Here is a 27,918-nt window from a genome sequence, read left to right as displayed (position 1 = left end):
TGCGGCGGATATAATCATATTTGATTAAATTTAATAATATAAAAAATACTTTAAAAATTTTAAAATAAAATTATAATTCAATGAAAAACAACAAAAGATAAAAAAAGAATTATAGGAGAAAAAAATTTGTTACATAAAAATCGGACCACTTTGTATCCTCATTTAGGGCATTTTCTACTAACACGGATAATTTCGTGAAGTACCATAGTGCCTTCAACCCCTTTTCAGCAAGTCCATAATTTAATCGATACTTTGCGTCCTCCGAGACTATTAGAGGAGAAGGATACACACCCTTTGTATAACTATATATTACAGATTTAAGTAGTCGAGATCGAGGGAGGAAGATTCAAGGCTAGGGTTAGAGTTCGACTCACTCGACGTTGACTGCAAGGGCGAGGGTGGCACGCCTGCGGGGATTGAGGTTGGAGCGGACGTAGTAGGCGAGGTCGTTGTCGAGGACGCCATATGCTGTGCCCAGGGGCTTCTCGGGCAACGCCTCTTAGAAAATAGAAATTAATAAGGGGGAAGTCGAAGCAGCAACGTTACAGAGAAGAAATTAATGAGATGGGAAGCCAAAGAAACATACGTTACAGAAAAGAAATTAATGAGACGGAAAACTGAAGAGACAAACGTTACAGGGAAGAAATTAATGAGACGGAAAGTCGAAGAGGTAAACGTTAGAGAGAAGCAATGATTGGAGAATAGAAATTTTGAAGTGAAAATGAGGGGTGAAGGAGGAATTGCCACGTGGCAAACTCCAAGAGAAATAATGTATAGGTATAGAGGAATAGATATTTTTCTTCTCACGCGTAATATCTGCACCGCCAATTCTTTCACAATATAATATCCGTAAATTTCTCAAATATCTCAACATAATTATAGGTGACTTTGAAATAAAATTTTCTTCATTATATGTGATTTTTAATAATATAGTAAAAGATATTAATTTTTTATAAAAGCGTGAGTTTTGAATTTTTTCTCTTTACAAAAATATCTCTATCCTTTTNATATATATATTTTACTGTTTTGATAAAAAAAAAAAAGAGGTTAGATTTCTTTAAGCTTTATTATTAAATATTATTGTTATTGTTTCAATATTGGGATTTGACACCCACAGTTTGTTTAAGCACAGTCTTTGAACAAAGTCGTGTAACCAACAGCACCACTTTACTGTAATCATTTTGTTTGATGCATATTGCTTGCATTGTATTTTATAATGAAAGGATCTAATTGAGATAAAATTTTAAAAAATTGTTTAGGCCATCTATTTGCTGTTGAACCAAACCCCATTAGAGATGATTAACCTCATGATTTTAAGTTTTGATATATCGCAGAACTTGTGGGGGGCAATCTTTTATCTGTTGATAAATGTTGATATTATGATTGCTCTCGTATTTTTATCTCTTTTATTATTAATGTTCATCTTGGAAAAGAATTTGATAAATTCTAAAGTTGGTAGACATATTAAATTGAGACTAAAATTTGTTAGATGGCTAACCTTTCATGATATTATTTTTGAGCTTTATCAGATCTAATAAGAATCTTGCAGATTGCTTGACAAGTGGCCTGAAGAGGATTATCGTCCTGCTGTCATCGAGGGGGATGGGATCTTGCCCTTAAAGGGCCTTCCTGCAGTGGGAACCCAACCTTTGTGATAGGAGATCCCTTGAAGAAGGTTCAATGTGGTAAAAACAAGCTGTCAGGTTGGCCAAAGAGCACTTTCTACAAATTTTATAGAGAAGCTTTAGCTCTAATTCCATTCCTATGGTGAGTAGTGCTCTGTGTAGTGGATTAGGTTGAACTGAGAGCTCTTAATGGGATCCAAGGCGATAATTTTCGCGAGATATGACTCTACACACATCCCTGGAGGAAACCACCAATATAAGGGTATCCGTATGTGGCCGCGGCTATGTGATATGGGCGATTCATAGAAACTCTTATGAAAAATTAAGGTACTGTGCATGGCCATTAACGCACAGATCCGCAACGGAGAATTCTGTACTGTGTGTGTGATAGTTGAAGTCAGGGACAAAGGAACGTAGTTCAAGACCTGGTTCACTCCGATTCCTTCTGATGGAAACTATTTACACTAAGTAGGGTTAAGTCTCTTAAAGACACCTTGCCTATTGCATAGTATAAACACCCGATGATTTATTTATTTGTTTGTTTAATTCTTCTTTTGTGATTTTGAATTTTGTGGGGGATTGTTGGTGAAAAAATCCAAAATCTCTAAATATCATTTAATTTTATAATTATTTACATTTATTGTCATTTATTAAGTTAATTAATTGAATGTATTAAATTTAATTTATTCCTCCTTTATTTCACATTAAAACATGAATTAAGGGTGCATAATAAGGTTTGTACGTTGGGGTTGATTCCAATGTCACACCATATAACCCCTCTATATATATTTAGCTTTGCATGCTGTTCATGGAAATACATGAACATTGCAAAGAATAATTTAAATTTTATTTTAGATTCTATTTTGATCAATCTCTTTGTCATCGGGTGCCGAAAGAGTCTCCGTCAACCTTCTTCACGATCGTGCTCGCAGGAGGAGGAATTCCGGTCGTACCTTGGGGCGGTGTTTCCGGTTAATCCCGCACGTAAGGACGGAAATACGCCTTAGGGCAGTGCCTCGCACGCTTCCGGATCAATTAAATATTTATTTGGATTTATTGATCATTTGTAAGTTGATTTATTTATTTTCATAATAAGATTTAATTAGATTTAAATCACAATCAGATTTCTGTGCGGTAATTGTTCCAACACCTTCATAGGGAAAAAAAAAAAAAGTTTAAACAACAAAAAAGAAAAAGAAAAAGAAAAGAAAAAAGGAACATTCACTCATGTATATACAGTTCAAATTTATTTAGTGGTGTGACAATAATTGTTTACATATATCCAATCTGGTTGATATTACAGTATAAGAAAACAAATTAGAAATATATGATACTAAACTCAACAATCAATCATTTAAATTTTACTACCTAACTTTTAAAATTTTGATTTACTATCTAACCTTTTAATTTATTTGATTTGAGCCAATTAGTGATTTTTAACTTTAAAATTTAAATATGTTGTTTATCTTTACAGATTTTATTAGTATATTTTATGTAATTTACGTAACTATAAATTTACTAAAGTCAGTAATTAGCTTAACTTTTTATCTGAAGAGCGATTAAATTACTTAAATCAAGCAAATTGGAAGGTTAGGTACGAAAATTAAAATTTTAAAGAATTAGGTAGTCGAATCAAAATGGTCTATAAGCCTAAGATGTGAATGTTGGATGTCGCCAATATGATTTATTTAAGACGATCTTATAACATAATGGGAGTTTTGGTTTAATCCTAATCCGATATTTGTTTCTGTGACGGCTTCATCCCAAGGGATTTCCGAATCAGCCATATCAGAAAGAGCAATTTCTTCAGCAAAATACCAGCGGATAAGGGAATAGACTAAAAATATTCCGCTCTTTTGTAGATCGTGAATGAGAACGAGTCACAAAGAAGAATCGCAGTCCACAATCTGATTCTGAATATCAAAAATCATGACAGAATGTATGATTTTAATATTAATATGGTTTAGTGAAATATTTACTCAAACATATCTCTATTTTTTTTGAGAGATAGGTAGCACGCTACCCGCTTCGTTTATTTCATTTAGAAATAAACTTAGCTAGAAATATGAATCAACTAGGATTCGAACTTGGGTCTCAGGTACCAACCACCAAGCCCTTTGCCACTTGCTCTAGGGACAGTTAGTCAAACATATCTCTATTAATTAGTATATATATAATAATAAAAAGAAATGTGAGATTAGAGTATAGAGAGAGATTTGAATAGGAAAAAATATATATTTGATTAGTTGATCTCTATAGAGAGTGGNAATAAAAGAAAGAAGGAAAAAAGTCAAGAAGGGAGGCTAATAACATGGAGGCTGCCCATAGAATGGATGATAGAAGACAAAAACATTGCCATGAAGTGGGTTTTGACTTCTCATCTTCTAGTCAAAAATTTTATCTTCCAAAGAACCTTCATAGGGAAAAAAAAAAAAAAAGTTAAAACAACAAAAAAGAAAAAGAAAAGAAAAAAAAGAACATTCACTCATGTATATACAGTTCAAATTTAGTTAGTGGTGTGAAAATAATTGTTTATATATATATCCAATCTGGTTGATATTACAGTATAAGAAAACAAATTAGAAATATATGAAACTAAACTCAACAATCAATCATTTAAATTTTACTACCTAACTTTTAAAATTTTGATTTACTATCTAACCTTTTAATTTATTTGATTTGAGCCAATTAGTGATTTTTAACTTTAAAATTTAAATATGTTGTTTATCTTAATTTACAGATTTTGTTAGTATATTTTATGTAATTTACGTAACTATAAATTTACTAAAGTCGGTAATTAGCTTAACTTTTTATCTGAAGAGCGATTAAATTATTTAAATCAAGCAAATTGGAAGGTTAGGTATGAAAATTAAAATTTTAAAAAATTAGGTAGTCGAATCAAAATGGTCTATAAGCCTAAGATGTGAATGTTGGATGTGGCCAATATGATTTATTTAAGACGATCTTATAACATAATGAGAGTTTTGGTTTAATCCTAATCCTATATTTGTTTCTGTGACGGCTTCATCCCAAGGGATTACCGAATCAGTCATATCAGGAAGAGCAATTTCTTCAGCAAAATACCAGCGGATAAGGGAATAGACTGAAAATATTCCGCTCTTTTGTAGATCGTGAATGAGAACGAGTCACAAAGAAGAATCACCGTCCACAATCCGATTCTGAATATCAAAAATCATGACAAAAGGTATGATTTTAATATTAATATGGTTTAACACTGAAATATTTACTCAAACATAGCTCTATTAATTAGTATATATATATTAACCATGTATTTATTTTTCATTAATTATTCTATGTGTGACTATTCGCAGATCCAATATTTTTAACTCAATGTTGGATTTGCGTACACAACATGTATGCTTTTTGATAAAGCATGCACATGACCAAACAAATTTGGTGTTAGACTCTCTTATTTTAAGTCTTATCCTAACTAAAGCATCAAAAACCATAAAGAGAGAGAGAGAGAGAGAGAGGTGGCCACTAGATTCTGCACCCTTTTGGTGCATCTGTTCAACATTTCACAAATTTTCTTTTCTATTTCTTCTTTTTTTTCCCCCCTATTTTTAAACTTGTATTTTATATATATATATATATATATATATATATCTTCCTTTTAAGTCTTCGTTTTACCCTTAACCCTCGTGAACTTTAGTAATAGTACAATTATCTCTTTCCCTCTAACATAGTCAGAGTTAAACACTTACCTTTGTTTGGTTGGGGGTTAAGGGGTGGAATAACCCCTTAACCCCTATATTATCTTCAAACTCCCTCAAAAATGGGTGGGGTTAGCTAATCCCACCTCAAATGGGCTATCCCGGATTAGCTAATTCCACCTAACTCCACAAAACTCCAACCAAACACTATTTTCTATTCATAGTAACCCACTATCCTTCTTATCCCACCTACTCCAACCAAACATTATTTTTTACTATCCTGAACTAACTCCAACCCCCAACCAAATATAAAAATACTCTAACCCCACCTTAACCCTGAACTTAAACCTATTCCTGGAATAATTAGTTTTTCCTTAACCCCGAATCAAACGGTAGCTTAGGTTTAGTTTGGTATTGATGTCTATCTAACGCTATTAGATAAAATGGAGTTCAAGAAAAAGCATATAGGGATATCCTTCTGCGTTCTCCGGTTGGACAGCAGAAAATATATCGTAACCGACTTATCGCGATATGTGGAACGCAATATTACATACAGAAATAAACAGAATATTTTTTCAACGTACTTTCTCACCGCACGTAACGCAATCTCAATTCTAGTCTCACGAGAACACATAATCTTCATATATATATATATATATATATAAAGAAAAATCTTTATCTTCTTTTTTAATAGATAAAAAAGAAATATCGAGGTTAAGAATAGGATGAATTTATTTCTAAGTTTTATTATATTTTCTTTCATTCATTAGAATAGAAGAGAAAGGTTTTCTATTTGTTTTTGAAGCTTTAAAAATTTACATGTAAAACAAATAGCTTATGTTTTGAGTAGTTACTTGGGTTAATAAGTAGAAAGGCCTAAATATTAACTATTTGATAAAGTTTAAAAAAGTTTAGGGAGTAGTCAAAATTATTAAAAGTTACAAAATATTTGAATATATTTTTCTAATTATTTTTAATCTGGAAAAGACGCAATTTAACTAACAAGAGATTTTATGTTCAAAAAGCGCAGGGTGGAGCTCATACGATCACCATGAGTGGTCTATGGCTGATGTGGTGAACTAAACCATATTACACGACACGAAATTTATTTTAATACCACTGCTCATATGCATGATGGATATCAAATGGCTCATATAATATGACAGCAGATAGACGAAAATATACTCCATAAAATGACGAAAATAAAAATCAAACGCAGTATCTCTGAAAATGAAGAAGGGTTAGGAGTGTCTTTAATACTATATTATCTGGAAGATCAATCAAATCTTAATTATAAGTACCAGCAATAAATCTATTGCTTGCATGAGCTATGGTTGTTATTGGTATTTACTTAATAATTAAGAGTCAAAAGCATTAGCTTTTTATTCATGGGTACCCATCTCCACCCAATCTTGAACTGACCTAAATAATTATGCCTCCTCTCACTTAGATGTGGATGTGTCACCATTTCCATTAGGTGACATTATTATTATTATTATTATTATTATTATTATTATAATAATTAATCTAAATGTCACAATGACTTGAACTTTTTCATGTTGTCATCTTTGAGACCTCCTCCACAAAAAGGAGAAGTAACTTAATTAATTGATCAGTGATATCATGCTCCATTTTAATACACTTTTTCTCTAGCTATTAATTAGTAGATTTCTCATGTTATTAATTGGTCATTAATTACACCAAGTTTCCTAATAATGTTTGTTTTTAAGGAATATTCTTGTGATTTACTTGCTTTGTAAGTAAAAGTTTTTGTTTGGGAGAGGGGATTAATAGCTTAAAAGGTGCCTTTTGAAAAAGGGGGAATTGCTTATATACCCTTGAAAAATTTTTGATTTTTTATTTACTTCTCTTAGAAGGTTAACATTAAAAATATTTTTTTAACGTTTCAAGTTATTTAAAATGTACCTCTATAAAGTTAAATTATGTTAGTGAATGTATAGAAACAATTGTTATCTTTGCACAATTACTATTTGTCCTTTTAAATATATCCTACTATCGTCACTAATTTTTCCTATTTACCTTTAAGTTAGGAAAAAAGAATATTTTGACTTTTTATCTTTCCAAATATACCTTTCTACCATTAACAACATTTTTTGTTTACAGTACTTAAGGAAGGGGTAAAATAGTATTTTTATTATTTTTTAACTATGGTGAAAAAAATTCGGGTTTAACTCGAAATGACTTAACGGGTATTAAAAGTAGGGTTATTTTTGAATAATAGAGAAATATACTAAAGATATATTTAAAACAAAAAAATAAAAATATATACGATATTTCAGAAGTTTTCAGAGGTACATATATAATCCTTTTATCCTATATATCATAATTCATAACAAATGTATAGAGCGTGATATATAATCTGACTCTGACAAAAAGAAAAAAAAAAATCTATTTGAAATACACTACAACAGAATTAGGTTATAGGGACACATGTTTGGAACACTTTTGTGTAAGTGTTTCATTTATGCCAAAACTTTAAAAAAAATTTATTAATGCATAAATATAAAGTCTAATCCAACCAAAAATAAAAGGTTACTCTACTTAACTCACCGAACCCAACCCATTCGACCCGATTACAAACATAAATGAAAAAGAAAAGAAAAATCGATTAGCATTTTTTATTCTCCCCTCAATCAATCGACTGAAATTCTAGGTGAAGATCCCTTCCTCTCGTCCTCCTTCGCCACCGCAGCCAACGAGATAGAGTTCCGGCGGTTGCTAAATGCTTAAATAAATATTGATAAATTAGCAGCACTCTTTTTAGGTTATAGCGATACTCTTTAACTGTCACTATATACCTAGCGATCCCACATATAGCAACACTTTTTAAAAGTGTCGGTAATTTAGCCAGCAGCACTTTTTTTAACATGTACCGATATTTAAAAGTGTCGCTATAAACCGTTTTTGTTATAGTGATATTGGAGTAAATAAAAGAAAAAAAAGCCTCAATCCACATATTGTTAAGGGTCGAGTGCAATAGCTGTTGTAGAAAAAATCAAAATTTTAAAATTTAAGTTATTTATTTTTTATTTAATATTTAATATCTATTGTATATTAATTTATTCTTTCGAATAACAGGAGCGAACGTCGGTCGAACTTTCACAAATAAAAATCTTATAAAATAAAAAGAAAAGTTGTGAGCACTAAAAACACACACACACACACACACACACACACAAAAAGAGTAAGTGATGTTACGCTCAAAATTGAAAACAAGGGTTAAAATATTTTTTTTTGAAAAAAAAAAAGAAAAGATGACACCCTCTACATAACCTGGTTTAATTTTTTTAATTGGATGTGTCATTTTTTGATGAGCTAAGCTATATGGTTGAGTGTACCAAACAAATTAAGAGGATGTGTATGCTATTGACATAAGCTTTTTAATTTTATTTTTTAATTTTTCCGAAAGAGTCCAACCATATTTTTCCAAAGCTCAAGTCTTAAAAGATAAACAATTTTAATAAATATATTCAATACACTTCTTTACGTCTGAACTTAAAATTTTATGTTTTAATATCGTGTTAAATAAAATAAAATAATAGCGCTTTTCTTTTAAAATAAAAAGCGGTTGTTAATTATAAGGATGATGCAGGTTTAATTCACTAATTTGCACCCATCTTATATTAATCAACCATATACTATTATTGCTTAAAAGGTTTTATTTTACCATCCTATAGTTTTATTTTTATTTTATTATAAAAACTTGTAAATAATAAAATAATAAGGTGATAAATAAGGCAAACCATGTGATGACTAATTAAAAAAATGGGGATAATTGCCTATATGCCCCTCAAAACTTCGGAAATATTTTATTTACCCCTACTTTTTTTTTTCTTTCCAATATACCCCTCATATGTTCCTCCGTTATTCTAAAATACCCCTACAGTTATCCCCCATTAAGTTAACTTGGGTTAAACGTGATTTAAATATCTACCACAGTTAAAAAAATTAAAATGCCACATTTGTCCTTAACTTAAGGGCAAACAAGAAATGTTGATGATGATAGAAGAGTATATTTGAAAAGACCAAAAAGCAAAATACTTTTTGTGCCCCTAACTTAAGGGCAAATAAGAAAAATCGGTGATGATAGAAGAATATATTTGAAAGGGCAAAATAGTAATTTTATAGAGATAACATAGTTCATTAACAGATTTTAACTCTAATTGGAACGTAAAAAAGGTATCTTCAATATTAGCCTTCTAAGAGGATAAACCAGAAAGTCGGAAACTTTTTAGAGGTATATAAACAATTGCCCCTTAAAAATTATAGGCTAGTATAATACTTTTTTTTTGTTATAACGTGGTTTTTAAAATATATTACTTCGCTATATTGTGGTTTATAAATTATAACAATTTAAACTCCTACCTATATATTAAGATCAGGTTTCTACAGTAAAACAAGAAGAAAATTATAGAGTAGCAAAAAAAAAGTATTATACTAGCCTATAATTTTTAAGGGGCAATTGTTTATTGTAATTTATTTTCACATTAAACTATTCTTATAAATGAGATGCTATTTACCATCTTTTTGAAATTTTCTCAGTTGATTTTTGTGGTAGTAGGTAANATTTACCATCTTTTTGAAATTTTCTCAGTTGATTTTTGTGGTAGTAGGTAATGAAGCTTTCGATATAGTTTTCTTTTTTTTTTTTTTTTTTATGGGTCAGAAATTCACTTTAACTTTTTTGTCCTAAAAAAAATTTAATGTTTTTATCAGTCAAAAATTTAATTATTTTTTAAAACAGTAAATTTATTGTAAAATTGTAAGAATATCGACTGAATTAAATAAAATCGTTTACTTTCGTATTCTTTTCAACAATGAGACAGCTAACACCAAATAATAAATATGACTGAGGATAACACCAAAATAAATAATAAATTACATGAAAAACGATACTTGAGTTTAAACAATACTTTAGAAGTTTAATATTAAAAAAATAAAAGTGCGGCAAGACTGGTACAAAAATATTGGCCCTGTATGAATAGGGTGGAAGATTTATACCCAGATTTTAATGTACTGATAGTGTTGCTCATGTCACATATACCAACAAAAATGATTTATTATATTATAATTATAATTAAAGTAAAGGACATATATAATTCTCATTTTTGCCTCATTTTTTTGGTGCCAAAATAGGTTGGTGCATGCACCCAAAATATTTTTGTCACACAATAAGAAAAAGAAAAAGAGAAAATTCCTCTATAATTCCACCTACCTTCTAGAAGAATAAACAAACAAATAAAATCAATCAATAGGGGCAACTTTTAACTTTCTTATTTATCATCCTTAAAAAGACTAATATTAAAAATAGCTTTTTAATATTTTAAGTTATTTTAAATATACTTATAAAATTAAATTATGTTAGTAAATCTGTGAAATTATTATTTTATTTTTTTAAATATATTTTTCTACCATTTTGAATTTTTCTTATTTGTTTTTAATTTAGAGGTAAAAGAGTTATTTTGATTTTTTTAATTCTGGTAGAAATTTAATTCGGATTTAACTCAAGATAACTTAACAGATACTAATAGCTAGATTATTTTTAAATAATTAAAAATATATAAAAATATATTTGAAATTAAAAAAATAAGAATATATAAAAAATTTTAAAAATTTTGAGGGATATATATAAGTAATTATCTTAATTAATTAAAATGTATGTGCAGTGTATGTAGTTGTGCACTCCTCAATTGTCTAAAGATACCTTTTTTTTATTCCCAAAATGCCCCTCCCTCTCCCCTTCTATAAATAGCCCCTTCCTCACCCCTTTTGGCTCTCTCTCTCTCTCTCCCTCTGTGGTGTCTCCAAAAGATAAGTCTCTCTCTCTCTCTCTCTACTCTTTCTATTTTTCTCTAATTTTAGGTTATTTTTTGTTAATTTCCATAGTAGGGTAGTAACTTTTCTTAATTTAGAGCAACACCCAGATCCCAAAAATTAGGTTTTTTTAAAATTTTTCCGACCAATTAAACCAAAATTTTGCTGGGTTTTTAGGGCTTTACCACCTCTGTAGAAAAGCCCCTGTTCCTGAATCCCCCAAACCCTGTTCCAAAATCTCGCCTTTGGGGGAGATTTTAGCAGATTCCGCAATTTCTGAGACAACCCAGGTCGAAAAATCGCATCTTTGCTGTGCTTTATTGTGAGATCTTGTTGTTGATTCTGCCCTGGAGGGCCCTCTCCATGATATCAATGCTCTCGCGCCGAATCGTATTAGAAGAAGCCCCTCTCTAGCATTTATGTACTCCGAAGCGCACCTCCGCCGCATCTGCTTCCAACATTCCTTCTCTGTGGCCTTCCTCTACTGGTTCTATGTGTTCTCATGAACTAGATCTCCTCTGAACCCTATTTAACTTTTCGCGCCCGCCACCCGTTCGTCGAAATCCCCCACCGAAGAAAAACCCGGGAATTAGAATCGCGAGATGTCGTCGGAGGAAGACCGGCAGGTCGTTGTCGATCAGAGGAAGCAGAAGAGGATGCTCTCGAATAGAGAGTCCGCGAGGAGGTCGCGGATGAGGAAGCAGCAGCGGCTCGACGAGCTGGTGAACCAGGCCGCACGCCTCAAGAACGAGAACACGCAGATCTTGATGCAGATCAATATGATCACCGAGCAGTACATGAAGGTCGAGTCGGAGAACGCCGTGTTGAGGACCCAGCTTAGGGAATTGACCGAGAGGCTGAAGTCGGTGAATTCGGTTCTTATGTTCATGGAAGAGTTCAGTGGGCTGGAAATGGACATCCCGGAGATGCCCGACCCGATGCTTCAGCCGTGGAAGCTTCCTTACCCAGTCCAGCCGATTACGGCTTCTGCGAACACGTTGCAGTACAACTACTGAGTATTATAATTCCCGTGTGAAGTGCGAACCCTTCTGTTTCTAGCCTACTTAGCTTTCGGTGAAGAATATCGATGTGTGATTGTTACTTGCTTGTGTAGGGTAGTCGTCGTAATGTTATTCCCATTTACTGGAATGGTGTGTGATGTTAGTGGGTGTATCTGAAACTGTCTTCCTTTGATGACTTAATGTTTCAGTAAGTGTCTGCAAAGTTGTAATTGCCGCACGATCTTAATTGCAATCCCTTCTTCTGTGGTGAAATGCTTGCTGTATAACCCTTCTATTTCTATTCTACTTAGCCTTTTTGGTGAAGAAGATTGTGGTGTGATTGTTACTTGCTTCTGTAGGGTTCTTTGCTTTTGTCGTCGTAATGATATTTTGATTTAGTGGAATGGTGCCGTGATGTTAGTGAGTGTAACTGAAACCTTGTCTTCCTCTGACGACGTAAATGTTTCAGTAAGTGTCTGCAAAGTTGTAATTTGCCGCACGATCTTAGTTGTAATTGCTTCTACTGTGGTGAAATGCTTGTTGTGGATGGTCTGATATTCGAAGTAATATTCGCTGTTTCAGTTTCATCACATTTGTGCTGTCATTTCATTGATTGGTGTGGTCCGAATTTTGATCCTGCAGGTGTTGTAATCTTTCGAGTCTTTGTCATGGAAGGGGGAACACCCATAGACAGCATTTATTTTAGGTTAACAGCGATTACTGTCGTATTGTATGCCGCAGGAGCGAAATGTAACCATCTAAGGAGGATGAAGTAGCAGGGCTTCTTTAACCCAATCAGCAGGGAAACTAGAGAAAAGGACCCAAGAACCTGAAGCTAATCCAAAGGGGTTTCTGGTCTTGGATTGCGCGGATTTGTAACCAATGAGAAAGGTAAATCTACCCAAAGCTGCTATTTGGTTGGTTTACCCATGTGGAGCAGATAATTTCCTTATCACACTATTTGGCATCAAATTGAATAGAATTCAGCCGATTTTGTAAGATCGTGGATGCTAATCATTAATTTTAAAAGTTCGAACTATTAGAAAGATGCAATTAATTTATTTAAAATGTACATACACGGCGCCCAAAAGGTCTCCATTGTGATTAGGCCCAGTCCGGCTTCTGTAACGAGCCCGCAGGCTTTCATTGTGACTCGTCCCGCGTAGGCCTTGCCACGGGATAAGATACTGGCTCGTTTAAGCCAACATATTTTAGTTTAGAAGAATTCAAATCAATTCATTTAGAGATGAATATTTCTATTTCGAATTGGTTTTACTCCGTATTATTGTTTGAAAAGCTTTAGTTTATTGGGGTTATGAATATTATTTATAACCAACAAGTAGCGGCAAATGATTATTTTGCTAAATCTGTTCTTAAACAGCGGAATTCGAGTTGTATTACAGTAAATCCCACCAAATCTTGCGAACTAATGGTTTCGGGGTGTAAACTGCACATCTTACACCTCTTTATCCAAAGATCAATATATGGCCTTTATCTTGTCAACCTTTTATTTAAAATATTAAATAATTTTTAAAAATTATAAATTTTAGAATAAAAAGGTATAAAATTTATATTTTTTTTGGAGTGTACATCTAGTATTTTTCATGGCCAATTTGCATAAAAAATCCACTTATTTTGGGCTTTTGCAGAATCGGGCCACCTTTTTCGTTTTTGCAGATTCGGTCCGTTTTTTCAGCAAACTGACCAAAATATCCTTATTACTTTTTCTCTTTCCTCTTTCTCTCTCCTCTTCGTTCTCTCGTTCTCTTTTTTTTTTTATTTTTTTTTTATTTTCCGCCACGCCATGCCCGCGCTGGGTTCGCCCGCCATCCACCTCCGGCCTCCTCCCCATCCTCTCCATGCCGCCGATCCGTGCCGCTCACCCTTAGTCGACCTCCAGGATTGCTGCTTCCGCCTCACCTTCGACAACATCGTGGCCTCCGTTCGACAAGATCCCGAGATGCTCTCCCCCCGGCTTGCCCGACGACGCCTTCGCCGTCGCCTTTTCGCTCGCCCAATCTGAGGCACACCTTGCCATGCCGCATTCATCTTCACCTAAGTTCGTCTGGCCAGTTTCAGAAGCGGCTCCAGTTCGGCATGGAGACCCGTTGCCAGCAGCGTCGCCCAGTCGATCCACTACTCTCCGCCGTCATCCAAGGCGAAGCTCGAGCTCGTTCCCGCTTCCATGAGAAGGGGGAGAGGAGGTCGCCCGCTGCTCATCCAACCCTCATTTCTGTCGCTGCATTCTCTCCGCACAATGACATCCTCTTCCGTATTCTTCGCTCTCTATCTCTTTCCTCTTCGATTCGTTCTGTCGCGAGCGCACACGCCACGCCTGCTGCCGCTTCGAGAGGCCTCGGCGCTGCCCCTGTCGGAGTCCACCCAAGGCTCCGCTCCGTGGGCCGTTGTGCACCGTTAATGGTGTTATTCAACCATTACCACATTAATGGTGTAATGGTGTGATTTCACCATTAATGGTGTAAATGGTGCAGCACCATTACACCATTAATGGTGTAATGGTAAAATTACACCATTAACGGTGAATGGTTACCATTAATGGTGTATGGTGAAATTACACAATTAACGTGTAATGTTCACACCCTTAATGGTGTAATACCCCATTACTACACATTAATGGTCGTAATGGTGGCAAACCATTACATCCATTACGACGAAGAAGAAACAGCCGCAAGCGCCCCCAGCAGTGGCCCGCCCGCCTCGCTGCTGTGCACGGCCCGCGTGCACCATTACACCATTACGATATCAGCGGACTCCGCAGGTGGAGCTCCGCCGCGGCGCACCGGCCGAGGCCTCTAGCCGGAGCTAGCGCCGCTTCTCGCGGTGCGCTGGTCAACGTCGTCCAGGCGGCAATCGCTCACGCCTCCGACGAACCAGATCCCGCGCGAGCGAGCACCTCGACCATGGGCTCGCCGGGGAACCTCCGATGATCCCCGCGGCGACGGGGAAGCTAGGCGACGAGGCGCGGGACGCAGGGAGCCTCTCCTGAGCGGCAACCACTCCTCTGATGGGGCGGACGGTGCCGCGCTGCCAGCGCGGAAGAAGACCTGGAGTCATTCGTACCGGAGATGCGCGCGTATCGGCGCGCGATAGATGAGGAGGGGGGAGAGGAGCGTCGAGTCCGGGTCGGCGACGGGGGGCTACAGGGTTGGAGAGGACTTTAGTCACCCACGGACTCTGACGATCGAAGTTTTGGGGGCTGTGGAAATGGAATGGAGATGGAGATGGAGATGGAGATGGAGATAATATTAATAGAAATTATTATAATATTTAATTAATTTGCGGAGCAGCAGTCTGGAGTCGACGGCGGAGCGCGGTCGACGGCGGTGGAGAGGATGGAGGAGGCGGAGGTGGATGGAGCGGGCGACCCAGTCGGACATGGTGTGGCGAAGAAAAAAAAAAAAAAACGAGAAAACGAAGAGGAGAGAGAAAGAGGAAAGAGAAAAAGTAATAAGGGTATTTTGGTCAGTTTGTTGAAAAAACGGACCGAATCTGCAAAAACGAAAAAGGTGGCCCGATTCTGCAAAAGCCCAAAATAAGTGGATTTTTTATGTAAATTGGCCATTTTTCATAGAAATAAAAAAAAAAAAAGGCTCACAAAGAAGAAGATGATGACGGGGAGGTTGACAACAAGGCCCTAGAGAGTTTTGTTTTTCCCGCCTTGGGCCCACTTATGTGGGGCCCATACATTAGTATCAAGTGATGATCATTGATTAGGTGGTCAGAAAATTCTTGCATATAAAGTTATTATGATACACATTCCTAATTAAATAATTTTATTTTTGTGCATAAGAGTATATCTAACACGCTACATGTTTGCGAGAAGAGAAATGCGCTTGATCCCCCCGAAGAGTATTATACTTCTATACTTATATTAATGTGTTGGCAAGTATATGTGGTATTTCAAAATCGTGCGTATAAAACAAATCATAATTTTCCACAATGAATGTCAATTCATCAACAATATATTAGGGCGATGATCGGAGAGACCCGGTACATGTCCTCGGGAATGTTAAAACATGTTCTGCGGAATGTTGTTTTTATATATTGTTGAACATAGTAACAAGCAGACAGCACATGCAAAAAATTAGGGTTTTAGAAGGAGAATGAGATTCCCTGAGATTTACAAAGAAAGCAGGAAAGAAAAAAAAACTAATGTATTGATCACTCCTAGCTAGAGATGTCAACGGATCGGATTCGAGGCGGATTTTTAAAAACCCGAACCCAAACCCGACTCCAAACCCGAGACCCGAACCCGACGGATTTTAAAAATCCATATCCAAACCCGAACCCGACAAAAAATCCAAAACCCGAACCCGAACCCGAACCCGAAAATTTGAACCCAAAACAATTATTTTTTTTTTCAATATTTCAAAATATATTATATTAAATCTAAATTTTTAAAATACAAATTCAAATATAACATCAAATATTTATATATATATTATATATAATACAAAATAAATTCGGGTTCGGGTCGGGTTCGGGTTCGGGTTCGCGTCGGGTACAATCAAAATCCATATCTGAATTCATATCCGTCGGGTTTCTATTTTTGATATCTATATCCGAATCCATATCCATATCCATCGGATATATCCGTTTCATTCGGGTTCGGATTCGGATAAAATTTCGGGTATCCATACCCATCGACATCCCTACTCCTAGCTTTTCTATAAAAATCTCGACTATATTTTCTAGCTGCTGAAACCGCAGAAAAAACTTTCAATTGTAGCTTCTGCTTTTAGAGTTCAAAAGTTTATTTTGGCAGACTATATGTGAGCCTAGTATTCAGCCTCTAAAAGTTTCCATCTTTTGAAATAAAGAAGCTATTTTCAAAACAAACCTTGAAGTTTCTTCCTTATGCACAATATCAATCACAAACCCTCGAGAAACTTTTTAAGTTGTTGCTTCTACTTTTGGAGCACGGAAGTTTATTTTCACTTTCTCTCGTAATAAAAGCATCATAATATATGCCAGCCTGGTATTCAACTTTTAAAAGTTTCCATCTTTTGAAATTAAGAAGATANAAAAAAAAAAAAAAAAAAAAAAAAAAAAAAAAAAAAAAAGCATTTATATAGCCTTGAGGTTCCTTCCTGATGCACAACAACAATCACAAATATAAATAGCAAAATATCAGAGCTTCACTATTCTCATTTAATGGTAGTGTTTGATTCGGGTATAAATAAGAATTAGCTATTACAGGAATAGACACAAGTATGAGGATAAAAAAAATAGTGTTTGGATGAAAATTGAATTGTTTTCAGGGATAAAAAAAATAGCGTATGGATAGATAATATGAAATAAAAAAAATAACGGATAGTTTTATATAGAAAATAAAGGTGTTGGTGAAAATAGTTATACCAGCTTATTTCAGATACTCGAAAACTACCATTTTCGGATAAAAAAATTGCGTTTAGATATAAAAAGGGGGTAAGGGTTATCCCTCCCCTTATCCCCCCCATCCAAACGGTGTGATTGAGCTGCTCTAAAGACTATTTATGCTTCACAAGGCCTAAACATTTTAAAAACGCTTTCAATCTTTCTTCCATTAATATTAAAAAATTATTAAATATATAAAGCTTACTTAAACCATATACTATTTTGATTTGACTACAAAACCTATTAAAATCTTGATTTTTGTACTCAAATCTGATTTAAATAATTTAATGATTCTTCGAATACAAAATTTAAGCTACTTGCTTATTTTAATAAATTTACAAAAGTATAAATTTCACAAAAATACTAATTAAATCTATAAAAATAAACGGCACATTCAAGTTTTAAAGTTAAAAAGTCACTAATGGACTCTAATCAAATAAATTTAAAAATCTAATAGAAAAATCAAAAATTTCAAGGTTAAGTAGTCGGATCCAAAAAAAGATAATAATAGAGGTATGTTTATACATTTTTACCTTATAAAATTATAGTGAGAATCACAATCAGAGAAGCATGTAAACTGGACCTAAGAGAGATATATGACAATAACCCATTTATTTAAACCATAAACAACCGGTTAGCATAACATTTGTTTCTCACATAGCAGAGCAAATACTACACAACAAAACACGCATAATATACAAGCATAAGTTACGAAAAAGAACACTCATTTAGCATAATTCAAGAACTCAAAAGTTTCTTATTTTACCGGAAAGAGGAGCGCCAAACAAAGCCCTGTCGACGAGTAAAGCTCAGCTTGATACTTGGAAAATGAGTTAGGCTTCGCGATCGGTGCCCTTTACAACAGTGACCGGACATGGAGCATTGTTCACCACATAATCACTTACGCTGCCCAACAAAACCCTGCAGCCACAGAAGGAGCACATATGAATCGAAAATAAAAAGGAAAAAATGATATACAAACTACACGCGAAATATGGTATATTTTGAAATATGTAACAGAACTTTGAAAAGCATTTGTTTTGCTACATCTTTCATTAGTTTCACCTTTTCATTCCCTTCGTGTCAGAAAATTCCGTCAAGTTCAGATAGAACTTGACTGTTTACATTGCAAAAGCAATTCAACACTCCATTAGGTTACAGAATATTCTGACCGAAGGATGAAAATACCATTACATTGTACCCAAGAAGTTTTTTCATCAAACATACAACATAGTTGGGCAGCAAAATCAAAATTATAAAATATTTAGGCACCCATTTCAGAATGTAGAAAAGGTTCAGGGAGCGTCATTAGGTTTTCACCAAGGGAAAAAAGAAAAATAAAACACCCAGAATCTCAAAATTAATGTTAGATTTAGTTGAGTATTTCGAGATTGTATAGAAGCAAATATGTTATAATTTTACCTCTTTATCTTGCCGAGCCCTCTGCTTCCCATAACAATGCAGCTCAGGGGAATGTTATTGATAGCTTCGCAAATCTTTTCACGGGCATCTCCCCAGTAGATTTTCATAACCACCACCACCTTAAATGTCAAATCCATGTGAGGAATATAATAAACCAAACATATAGTTCAAAAAGGGTAAAAACATATATAACTTATGTGAACTATTTGGACCATTTTGAAACAACTACCCAACCTTTCAAAATTCTGATTTTACTACCCAACCTTCCAATTTTTTTAATTTGAGTCAGTCAACGGTATTTTGACTTCAAATTTAAGCTAATTACTTTAATGAATTTATAGTTGCAAAAATTGTATAAAGTATACTAATTAAATCTAAAAAAATAAACGATGTATTAAAACTTTAAAGTCAAAGTGCAACTGACTGACTGACATCAAACAAATTAAAAGATTGGGCAGTAAAATCAAAAATTTGAAAGGTTGGGTAGCCGTTTCAAAATAGTCCATAGTTCATGCAAGTTTTGTACGTTTTTCACCCAAAAAAAAAGACAGCATATACGAATTTTGAGACCTCCTTTTGCCTGGCTAGAGTGTTAAGAATATCCAGTGTTTCAGCATCGGGCTTCACTCCATACTTCTTCGCAATACCAGGGTCAGAGAACTCAGAGAGAGGGATGAATGCTGCATAATAGAGCCCAAAAAATGGAAGTATACGGTCAAACTCTGAAAGAATGAGAACTACAAGTAGCAACAACAACAAGAGCTATACCACATCATAGCCACAAACATAATGCAAATGGAAAAAGGATAGTTGAAATTTCAAATATGTTAAGTATAGGTGTAGGTGTAGTTTCACACCATGTTGTTAGCAACTTTTGATGGCGTTAATAAAAAAGTAAGAGCTATAGTATGTGAAAAAAAAGTAGAGTTAGCATCACTCATGATATCCGATGAGAACTTTAGAAATTAATTATCGATATCAAAATTTCCACACTGCCCTGGGATTTCAAAGTCTACATTTTACTCTATCGAGTTTTGAGCAATGTGATGGATATCATCCACCGAAACACTCGTGGAAGTACAATGACGAACTCTTATGGTTAAAGCGAGTAATACATACGTTTCAATATGGCAAACGATGCCCCAGATCCCCCCTAAACTTTACTATTATTGCATCTCACTATTTGAACTTTAAAAATTTCACAAGAACTGCATGAAAAATATGTGGATCTCAATCAAACACTTAGCCCTGATTTCTGGCAAATTTTCTTCACATGCCTGTAAACCCAAGTGAACTTCGAACTCATGTAAACAGAAATCGTACTCTTAGCCTACTCTGATTTAGTTGTAAAATAACATGACCGGACTCTATGAATGCGCTATCATTATGACATCAAAAGGATCGTGCTCAATGAAATCTGCTTCAATGTTCACCGAAAGCTGCTTCAATATTTCTTAATTCAATTACTGATGACGTGAAAAACTCAACTCATCACAACTTACAGCATATGTCAAATCTGTTGCCGATTCCATTGAAAATAGCAAGACCAGCACAAGATATTAGCATTTTCTTCCTCCCAAATTCTAGTACTACAAGTTTCAAATGATTAATTTTGGCTCTCTATTCCCTAAATAATCAAGTTATCAATACATAACACCCCGTTTTTCACTTGCAACAGAATCTAAACATCACTGGGGTAAAAACCCCAATTCAATCAAATCACATTTCATGCCAAATAACAGAAGTTTTAATCTCAAATGATTCTTTTTTCTTAGTTTCTTCGAGAATCGGGAGCTCAGCCACCCTAAACTCAAACCTCTTGAGTCCCCCCAACTGGAACTCGATTTCCAAGAAGTCACCTTCCCTCCCCATATCTTACAACAAGAAAATCCCAATGATTTAGCAACCTTTGTTTGATGTCCAAATAAGTTATTCAAGAATAACTTATTCGGTATAAGAATTTCTAGTATGATTGTAAATAGGAAGTATAATTTTTTTACTTCTTCGAAGGTCTTGCTATCCATGATTTGATAGGATAACATATTTCACGTACGAAGCAATTATTTTATTCTGAAAAAATAACTTATAGACCCAAGATAATTTTCTATTCTAAACATTTGATTATACTCCTTATCTATCAAATATACAAATTTCTTGAATAAATCAAGGGGTATATCAAACAAGATATTCATGCATTCAACCAGGGCTTAAGGATTTTGATTACTTCATGTGCGTAGTCCGAACAATTATGTCGACTTGCTTAGAAAATGCTACCTTTCCAGGCCGTTGATTTATCGACGAACACGAAATTAACAATTTTGATTAGTTCATTCGTGTAGTCCGGAGAACTGCCTCGATTTGCCCCCAAAATGCTACCTTTCTAGGCCGATTATTTATTAGCAAACATGATAAAGAGGATTTTGATTAATTCAGACACGCAGTTCAGAAACCTACATTAATTTACCAACACATCAATAGCATACACGATACTACTCTCCGTACAAAGCATGTCCCTCCAGGCTCCATCAAATTGCGAATCGAATCCAATCCAATTGAATCCAATCCCATCTCGATCTCATAACCATACAAAGAGTTAAACAACACATCAAACACGAATCATTAATCAACTAAGAGATCATCAAACAAGGGCTTGGAAATAAGACAGAGAGAGAGAGAGAGAGAGAGAGGGAGAGAGGTTAGGGTTTGGGCTAGGATTAGGGTTGGTGTTAGGGTTAGGGTTTGCGTACGAGATCCGGTGGCCTCCCAGAGCTGCATCTCGCCCTCCTCGTAGAGCGCCTCCTTGAGGACGGTGACGAGGACGAGGTGGTCGCCGCCGCGCACCAGGTTCTCCGCCATTAGAGAGCTCGAGCCAAGGTAGAGAGAGAGAAAAAGTAGAGAGAGAGAGACGTTAGAGAGAGAGAGAGAGTGTGTGTGTGTGTGTGTGTGTGTGTGTGTGTGTGTGTGTGTGAGTGCGTGCGCTACGAAGGGATAGCGATGGGCGGTGACGATGACTCGGCCTACGCATTATTGAGAGAGAGAGAGAGAGAGAGAGAGAGTGGGGTTACTTCGGTGTAACGGATATATGTCACTCCTTCGGTGTAACAGCCACAAGATGCTTCTCACGGATCAGAGGTGGTGATCCAGCTCGCTGTTTCACGACCGAGCTCGGGTCCGGCTCGACATGTGCTCGAAATTGAATCACTTGTTTAGCGTACAAGTCGAATATAAGTTGAATTTGAATTTTTCAGCTCGTTTAATAAATAAGTCAAATACGAGCTGAATTTTTCAACTTTGTTTAATAAACGAGCCGAACACGAGCTGGGATCAACTCGCTAGTATTCGGCTCGATATATAATTTATATATAAATAAATAATTATATATATACACGATACAAACTTTTATTTTTTGATTTTTAACCCAATCTAAATATAAAGTCCAACTCATTTATAAAAAGATCCATTCATATATAAAGTTTCAACTATTAGATTAAAGCTTAATCGATAAGATCTCATAAATTTACTTTATATATATATATTTTTTAATCCTTTTAACTTGTTGTTTGTGAGTCAGCTCGTGTTCGATTCGTTAATAAATGAGCCAAACATGAGCAGAATTTTTTGGCTCGATACTTTAAACTAGTCAACTTGTGTTCGACTCATTTATAAAACGAGTCAGATGCGACCCAGTCCTAGCTTGCTCGTGTTCGGCTCATTGACGCACCTACTTGGATGCAAATGTGGATCCGGATTGATGTAGCCCCCGCCTGATCTGCTCCAAATATGGAGAAAAATATAAACGGAAAATTAGAATAAAGAATAATTCATCATGTGCGTCACTCTAATAGTTCCACATTTGATAGAAAAAAAATTATGATTAAGAATATAAAAGAGTATGGACCTAAGTAATAACATCTTAAACATAAATATTTTGAGCCGGTGGCTTGGCCTAATGAGTTACTAGTCCTGGTGGATTGAATCGTTACAATCCGAATTCATCCCAGTCCGTTAAGAAAATGGAGCGTGGTGGACAGTTCTGGTCGGGATTGGATCATTACATTTTGGATTCACCCCAATCCACTAAGAAAATGGAGGAGCGGAGGTAGATCCCCCAAATAAAATGGGTTTAGATATAACAATTGTATTTTTAACTGCATACATCTCTGGTTATATACCGACAGATGGGCCTGGACCATTTTATTTTGCCGTGCTGAGCAATAGAATGAAACCCCGAAAAATGTCAGGCCAAGCTCAGGTTCATCAATTTAACCCCGGCCCAACGAACCTTCATAACACATAAATTATTACTGAATAAGTACTTGTTCTGACATCCAAACGAACTCATGGAGTCTGTTTGGATGTTGATTTATTATCTAGTGATAATTCGTGCATTTTTAAGGATTATTTCATGATAATCATCTTGGAGTTTGTTTTTAGCCCCCAATAAGATCTTAAAGCCGGCCATAATTCTTGTGCAGAAATACATACCACTTACAAAGTAATGTTCCAAGAAAATAGCTTAAAAGTTGAATATAATATGTCGTCGTAGGTATCTAGTTATACTTTTCATCTTCTAATTATTACGTTAAAAGAGATATGCCGAACAAAATGTTCATACCTTCAAGCTTGCACATGACTTACTAGATCTTGTAACTAATTAAAAGTAGAAAAATTGTGAGTAACATAATGGAAGAGAACCATATGAATATATAGATGATGGCCAAGATTTGACAAGCACATGCATAGGCATTGATAAGAATCAAAAGCCTCTAACAAAAAAAGTGCTTTTCTCAAGAAGAAACTTTAACCCACAAATTGCCAAAACTTGAGTGATTCACAAGATCCCTCCCTAGCTAAGCTAAAAATCTCTTGGATCAACAAAACAATGCACCCTAGGGTTCATCTCAACCCAATTCTCCTCACCCTTCATCACTCCTTTACTTGTACCCACTCTTTTGAAGAACCAAATATCATTGATGCATGAGGTGGAGGAAACCCAAGGCATGTGAGCATACAAAGGGTCATTTAAGCTCACCTCACTCACAATTGCTTTGCAATCCCTCACATCCCTAACCATATTAAATGCAAAACACCACAAGGAGTTTAAGAGTTCCCTTACATTATCCCCTTCACCATGAAGCCCATAGAGGAAGAGGAACCCAAATAGCTTGAGTGGCAATTTGCATGCCAAGGGAATCCTCAAGCAATGGAGAAAGTTGGGTCCTATTTGTTTAAGAGAAGCATGAATGCACCTAAATAGAGGTGTGGCTTTAACTTGGAACTTGTATGAGTCATAGGTTTTCCACATGCTAACAACAGCCCAAGAACTTGGTGTGTTGTTTAGGAACTCTCCATCCTTTCCTTTGCAATGCAAACCACTCCACCTTTCCCCTTTGTAATATGAGACCCAAGTGCCTAGGCTTAGCTCTTCATTGAGAATGTTATCTATATCTAAAGGAAAGAACTTCTCATTCGCGAGTCGATCTTTGTAAAGTAGTATAGCTTGCTCGATGCTTAACTTCTCGATCGCTACGTCATTAGATGGGGCATGAATCTTTGGGTGCGTGTCGGTCAGTTGTACGAATATCGCCAATGAGCTCAACTTGACATAATGGCACTTGAGAGAGAAGAGATTTATCGAGGCGACGTTGTTCTCGTCGGTCGCTAGGAGAATGTACTCCGCGCCATTTCGTACGGCCCATGCTTCGATAGATTTCATAAGCTTTAATCCGATCCCCATCCGCCTGCATCAAATGATATTGGTGAGTGAGTAGAATCATACTTGTGATCTTCTCTCAAGTAGTTGTTTTGTCTCAAAACTTAATGTTTCTAGCAACAACTATGCATCAATCTAGCTTTATATGCATATGCACATAAGTATCCATACATCACATTAAGTAAACTTTGTACAACATCTTTTTGTCCAGGGTGTGGAATCATCATGCATTGGTTCTTCTAGGGTAATAGCAAATTAACTTGAATGCATTAAATATTACTGAGTTCATATGGGCCTTTCTGTGCATGAAATGCTTAGTTTCATACATGATAATAATATGAGAGAGAGAGAGAGAGAGAGAGAGAGAGAGAGAGAGAGAGAGAGAGAGAGAGCTATAACCTATGCTTAGGGGAGACCCTAAGGCCAAGGATGCAACCTATCCACACATTCCCTGCACCAAGACCAGTCCCCACACACTTCATGCAACCTCTAACAACTCCAACTATCTCCCCAACACCCACAAACTCAGCAACCTGCAAAAACTATTCTCACATTAATCACTTATATAAAGACAACAACCATGTATATATATATATATAACAATCAAGTGAAGTATCACCATTAATTGTATGACATTCAATATATTATAACCTCTTGTGGATCTCATACTTGCATGGTTAGAACATTGAAATAGGGAGCAAGAAGATGATGGGTTGTAAAAACATATATATGTGCAACAAAAAAGAAGCAATGATATATAAATGGATAAAGCCATACCCCCACACCTACCAACATAACATGGAGAGGGAAAAGCCTAACCCTACAAAGGGGGTCACCCATCATGTTGGTGATGATGGAAAAGCCTCTCCTGGACCCAATCTCACAGTTCCTCTCAAGCTTCTCCACCTCTTCCAAATCCCTCTCTCCATCATATTCCCTCACAACCACACTCATCTCCATGCTACTACCATAGTTGAGCTCCATTATCCTCTTTGTTCACAAAGATTAGAGAGAGAGAGAAAGAGGGAGAGTAGGGATGAATATATGAAGCTCTTTTTGCTCAAGCATATAAGATGAGAATGGTGTCCTTGCACTTATATAGAACACAAGGCAATAGTTTTCATTTTCTACTAAACTTAATTTCAAGGCTAGGAATCCAATTACATTATGTGTACGCTACACAAGTTTTTACACAAATATAAGATCTAAACCATTAAATATGATCAAGAATGTTTAAAATGCAAAATTTTATAGTTTCGCAAGTTTTTAAAATCGATTTTCTATACATCAAGTGATGTTAAAAATCAATAATTCAAAACTTTTAAGAAAGGACAAAGTTGAAAAATTTAAGATACTAGATTTTCAAAAATCATATATTACCAAGTACCTTCAACGGTTTAGATCTTCATTTTGAAACTTCTATTACTAGATTTTTAGCTAGCCTAATAATTATATAATTTTTTTTTTTTTTGAGAGATAGGTAGCACCACCACAACAGAATTAGGTTATAGGGACACATGTTTGGGACACTTTTGAGTAAGTGTCCCATTTATGCTAAAACTTAAAAATATATCTACTAATGCCTAAATATAAAGCACAATCCAACCAAAAATAAAAGATTGCTCTGCTAAACCCACCACACACAGTCCATTTGGCCCGATTACAAACAGAAAAGAAAAAAAAAAGGATAAATCAATTACCAACTTTTCTTCTCTCTTCACTCAACCCACTGAAATTCTAGACGAAAAGCCTTTACTGTCGTCCTCCTCCGCCACCGCAGCCAACGAGATAGAGTTTCGGCGGTTGCTAAATGCTTAAATAAGTGTTCGTAAATTAACAGCACTCTTTTAGGTTATAGCGACACTCTTTAACTGTCACTATATACCTAGCGACCCCACATATAGCAACACTTTTTAAAAATGTCGGTAATTTTAGCTAGCAGCACTTTTTTGACATGTACCTACATTTAAATGTGTCGCTATAGACCGTTTTTGTTGTAGTGCACGCTACCCGCTTCGTTAATTTCATTTAGAAATAAACTCAGCTGAAAATGTGAATCAACTAGGATTCAAACTTAAGTCTCGGATACCAACCACCAAGCCCTTCGCCACTTGCTCTAGGGACGACCGATAAAAATTATATAACTTAATTAAAAGTGTGTAATTGGAACCTTAGAGCATGATACTTGTAATAGTACAAAAATATATGGATTTTCCCTATCCAATCTCTATTTTGCAAGGTGGTCCTTGTGCTTGTTATTTGAAATGTTTAGCATATGAACCTTCGCATGGATACACTGCACTTTAAGTCCCTAGTCGTTAAAAAATAGTACAAACGAGGTTCCAAGTTTGAAACCTAGTTGCTTCACATTTTCAGTTAAATTTATTTCTAAAAAAATAAATGAAGTGGGTAGCATGCTGCCTTTCTTTCTTAAAAAAAATTATTTTCTAAATAACAATTTGGTCCCTTTTGTAAATCACTTAACTTATTTTAGTTTAATCCGAGAAAATAAGGATATTATATTGTAATACTAATGTAGTCACCTGCGTGTTACGGCGGGTAGATACTATTAAAGTAATAATTTATAAAGAATAAAATATCAGTTTAGTACAATAAATAGTAAATATATATAGTCTATATTATAGACAAACACTTTTAAAAAATAAAACTATAATAAAAAAGAATTTAATCGTTTCAACAAAATGATTCAATATTGTTCGAGAAAAGTTGCATATCACGCAAATGGATGATTAAAATTATTTCTATAACTCAATAATTAAATGAGAAAAAAAAAAAGTTAGGCCCCACTCTTCTCCAAATTAAGCGAGTGGATACATCCATGTAGGATTTAGCTATAGAGATTAATATATAGGAATAGATATAGATGGATAATTAAAATTATTTTTATAACACAATAATCAAATGAGAAAAAAAAGTATGCCCCACTCTTTCTCAAATTAAGGAGTTGGGTACATATAGGATTTAGCCATAAAGATTAATGTATAGGCATAGAGGTATAGATAGATAAAATTATTTCTATAANTATATAGGAATAGATATAGATGGATAATTAAAATTATTTTTATAACACAATAATCAAATGAGAAAAAAAAGTATGCCCCACTCTTTCTCAAATTAAGGAGTTGGGTACATATAGGATTTAGCCATAAAGATTAATGTATAGGCATAGAGGTATAGATAGATAAAATTATTTCTATAACACAATAATTAAATGAAAAAAAAGAAAAAAA

General features: G+C 35.0%; 3 protein-coding genes across 4 annotated transcripts; 1 reads left to right on the top strand and 2 right to left on the bottom strand.

Annotated features, from left to right (window-relative positions):
- On the top strand, positions 11,102-12,533 carry LOC109728269 (bZIP transcription factor 53-like). The gene has a single exon (XM_020258639.1). It carries the CDS (start codon positions 11,737-11,739, stop codon positions 12,148-12,150), a length of 414 nt encoding a protein of 137 aa, XP_020114228.1. The 5' UTR covers positions 11,102-11,736; the 3' UTR covers positions 12,151-12,533.
- On the bottom strand, positions 18,126-21,808 carry LOC109727803 (universal stress protein PHOS34-like; the record flags this gene model as incomplete). Its single annotated transcript, XM_020257985.1, is given in 4 exon segments — positions 18,126-18,453; positions 18,955-19,073; positions 19,525-19,634; positions 21,702-21,808. Coding segments are annotated over 4 exon segments (345 nt in total). The 3' UTR covers positions 18,126-18,365.
- On the bottom strand, positions 23,645-25,763 carry LOC109728299 (probable N-acetyltransferase HLS1). Of its 2 annotated transcripts, none has more exons than XM_020258676.1 (3): positions 25,445-25,763; positions 25,067-25,200; positions 23,645-24,695 (listed from the first exon to the last, which is right to left on the bottom strand). In XM_020258676.1, the coding sequence occupies exons 1-3, from the start codon at positions 25,649-25,651 to the stop codon at positions 23,810-23,812; spliced, it is 1,227 nt and encodes a 408-aa protein (XP_020114265.1). In that variant the 5' UTR covers positions 25,652-25,763; the 3' UTR covers positions 23,645-23,809. The 2 variants fall into 2 exon arrangements, with proteins under 2 accessions (XP_020114265.1, XP_020114266.1); XM_020258677.1 differs by having other exon boundaries at positions 23,647-24,695; positions 25,457-25,763.

This window comes from Ananas comosus, linkage group 23 (assembly GCF_001540865.1).
Source record: "Ananas comosus cultivar F153 linkage group 23, ASM154086v1, whole genome shotgun sequence".
In the NCBI taxonomy this organism is placed as follows: Eukaryota; Viridiplantae; Streptophyta; class Magnoliopsida; order Poales; family Bromeliaceae; genus Ananas; species Ananas comosus.
Note: the sequence above shows the minus strand (reverse complement) of the source record. Positions and strands in the feature narration are given on the sequence as shown.

What these genes read in the sequence shown, in the direction of transcription:
- LOC109728269 (XM_020258639.1), top strand. Translation starts at nt 11,737, where the DNA reads ATGTCGTCGGAGGAAGACCGGCAGGTCGTTGTCGATCAGAGGAAGCAG.
- LOC109728299 (XM_020258676.1), bottom strand. Translation starts at nt 25,651, where the DNA reads ATGGAGCTCAACTATGGTAGTAGCATGGAGATGAGTGTGGTTGTGAGG. An exon ending in TTATGTTGGTAGGTGTGGGG is followed by an intron (nt 25,201 to 25,444) that starts GTATGGCTTTAT and finishes TAGTTTTTGCAG; the next exon opens with GTTGCTGAGTTTGTGGGTGT. An exon ending in AGGGTCTCCCCTAAGCATAG is followed by an intron (nt 24,696 to 25,066) that starts GTTATAGCTCTC and finishes CATTTGATGCAG; the next exon opens with GCGGATGGGGATCGGATTAA.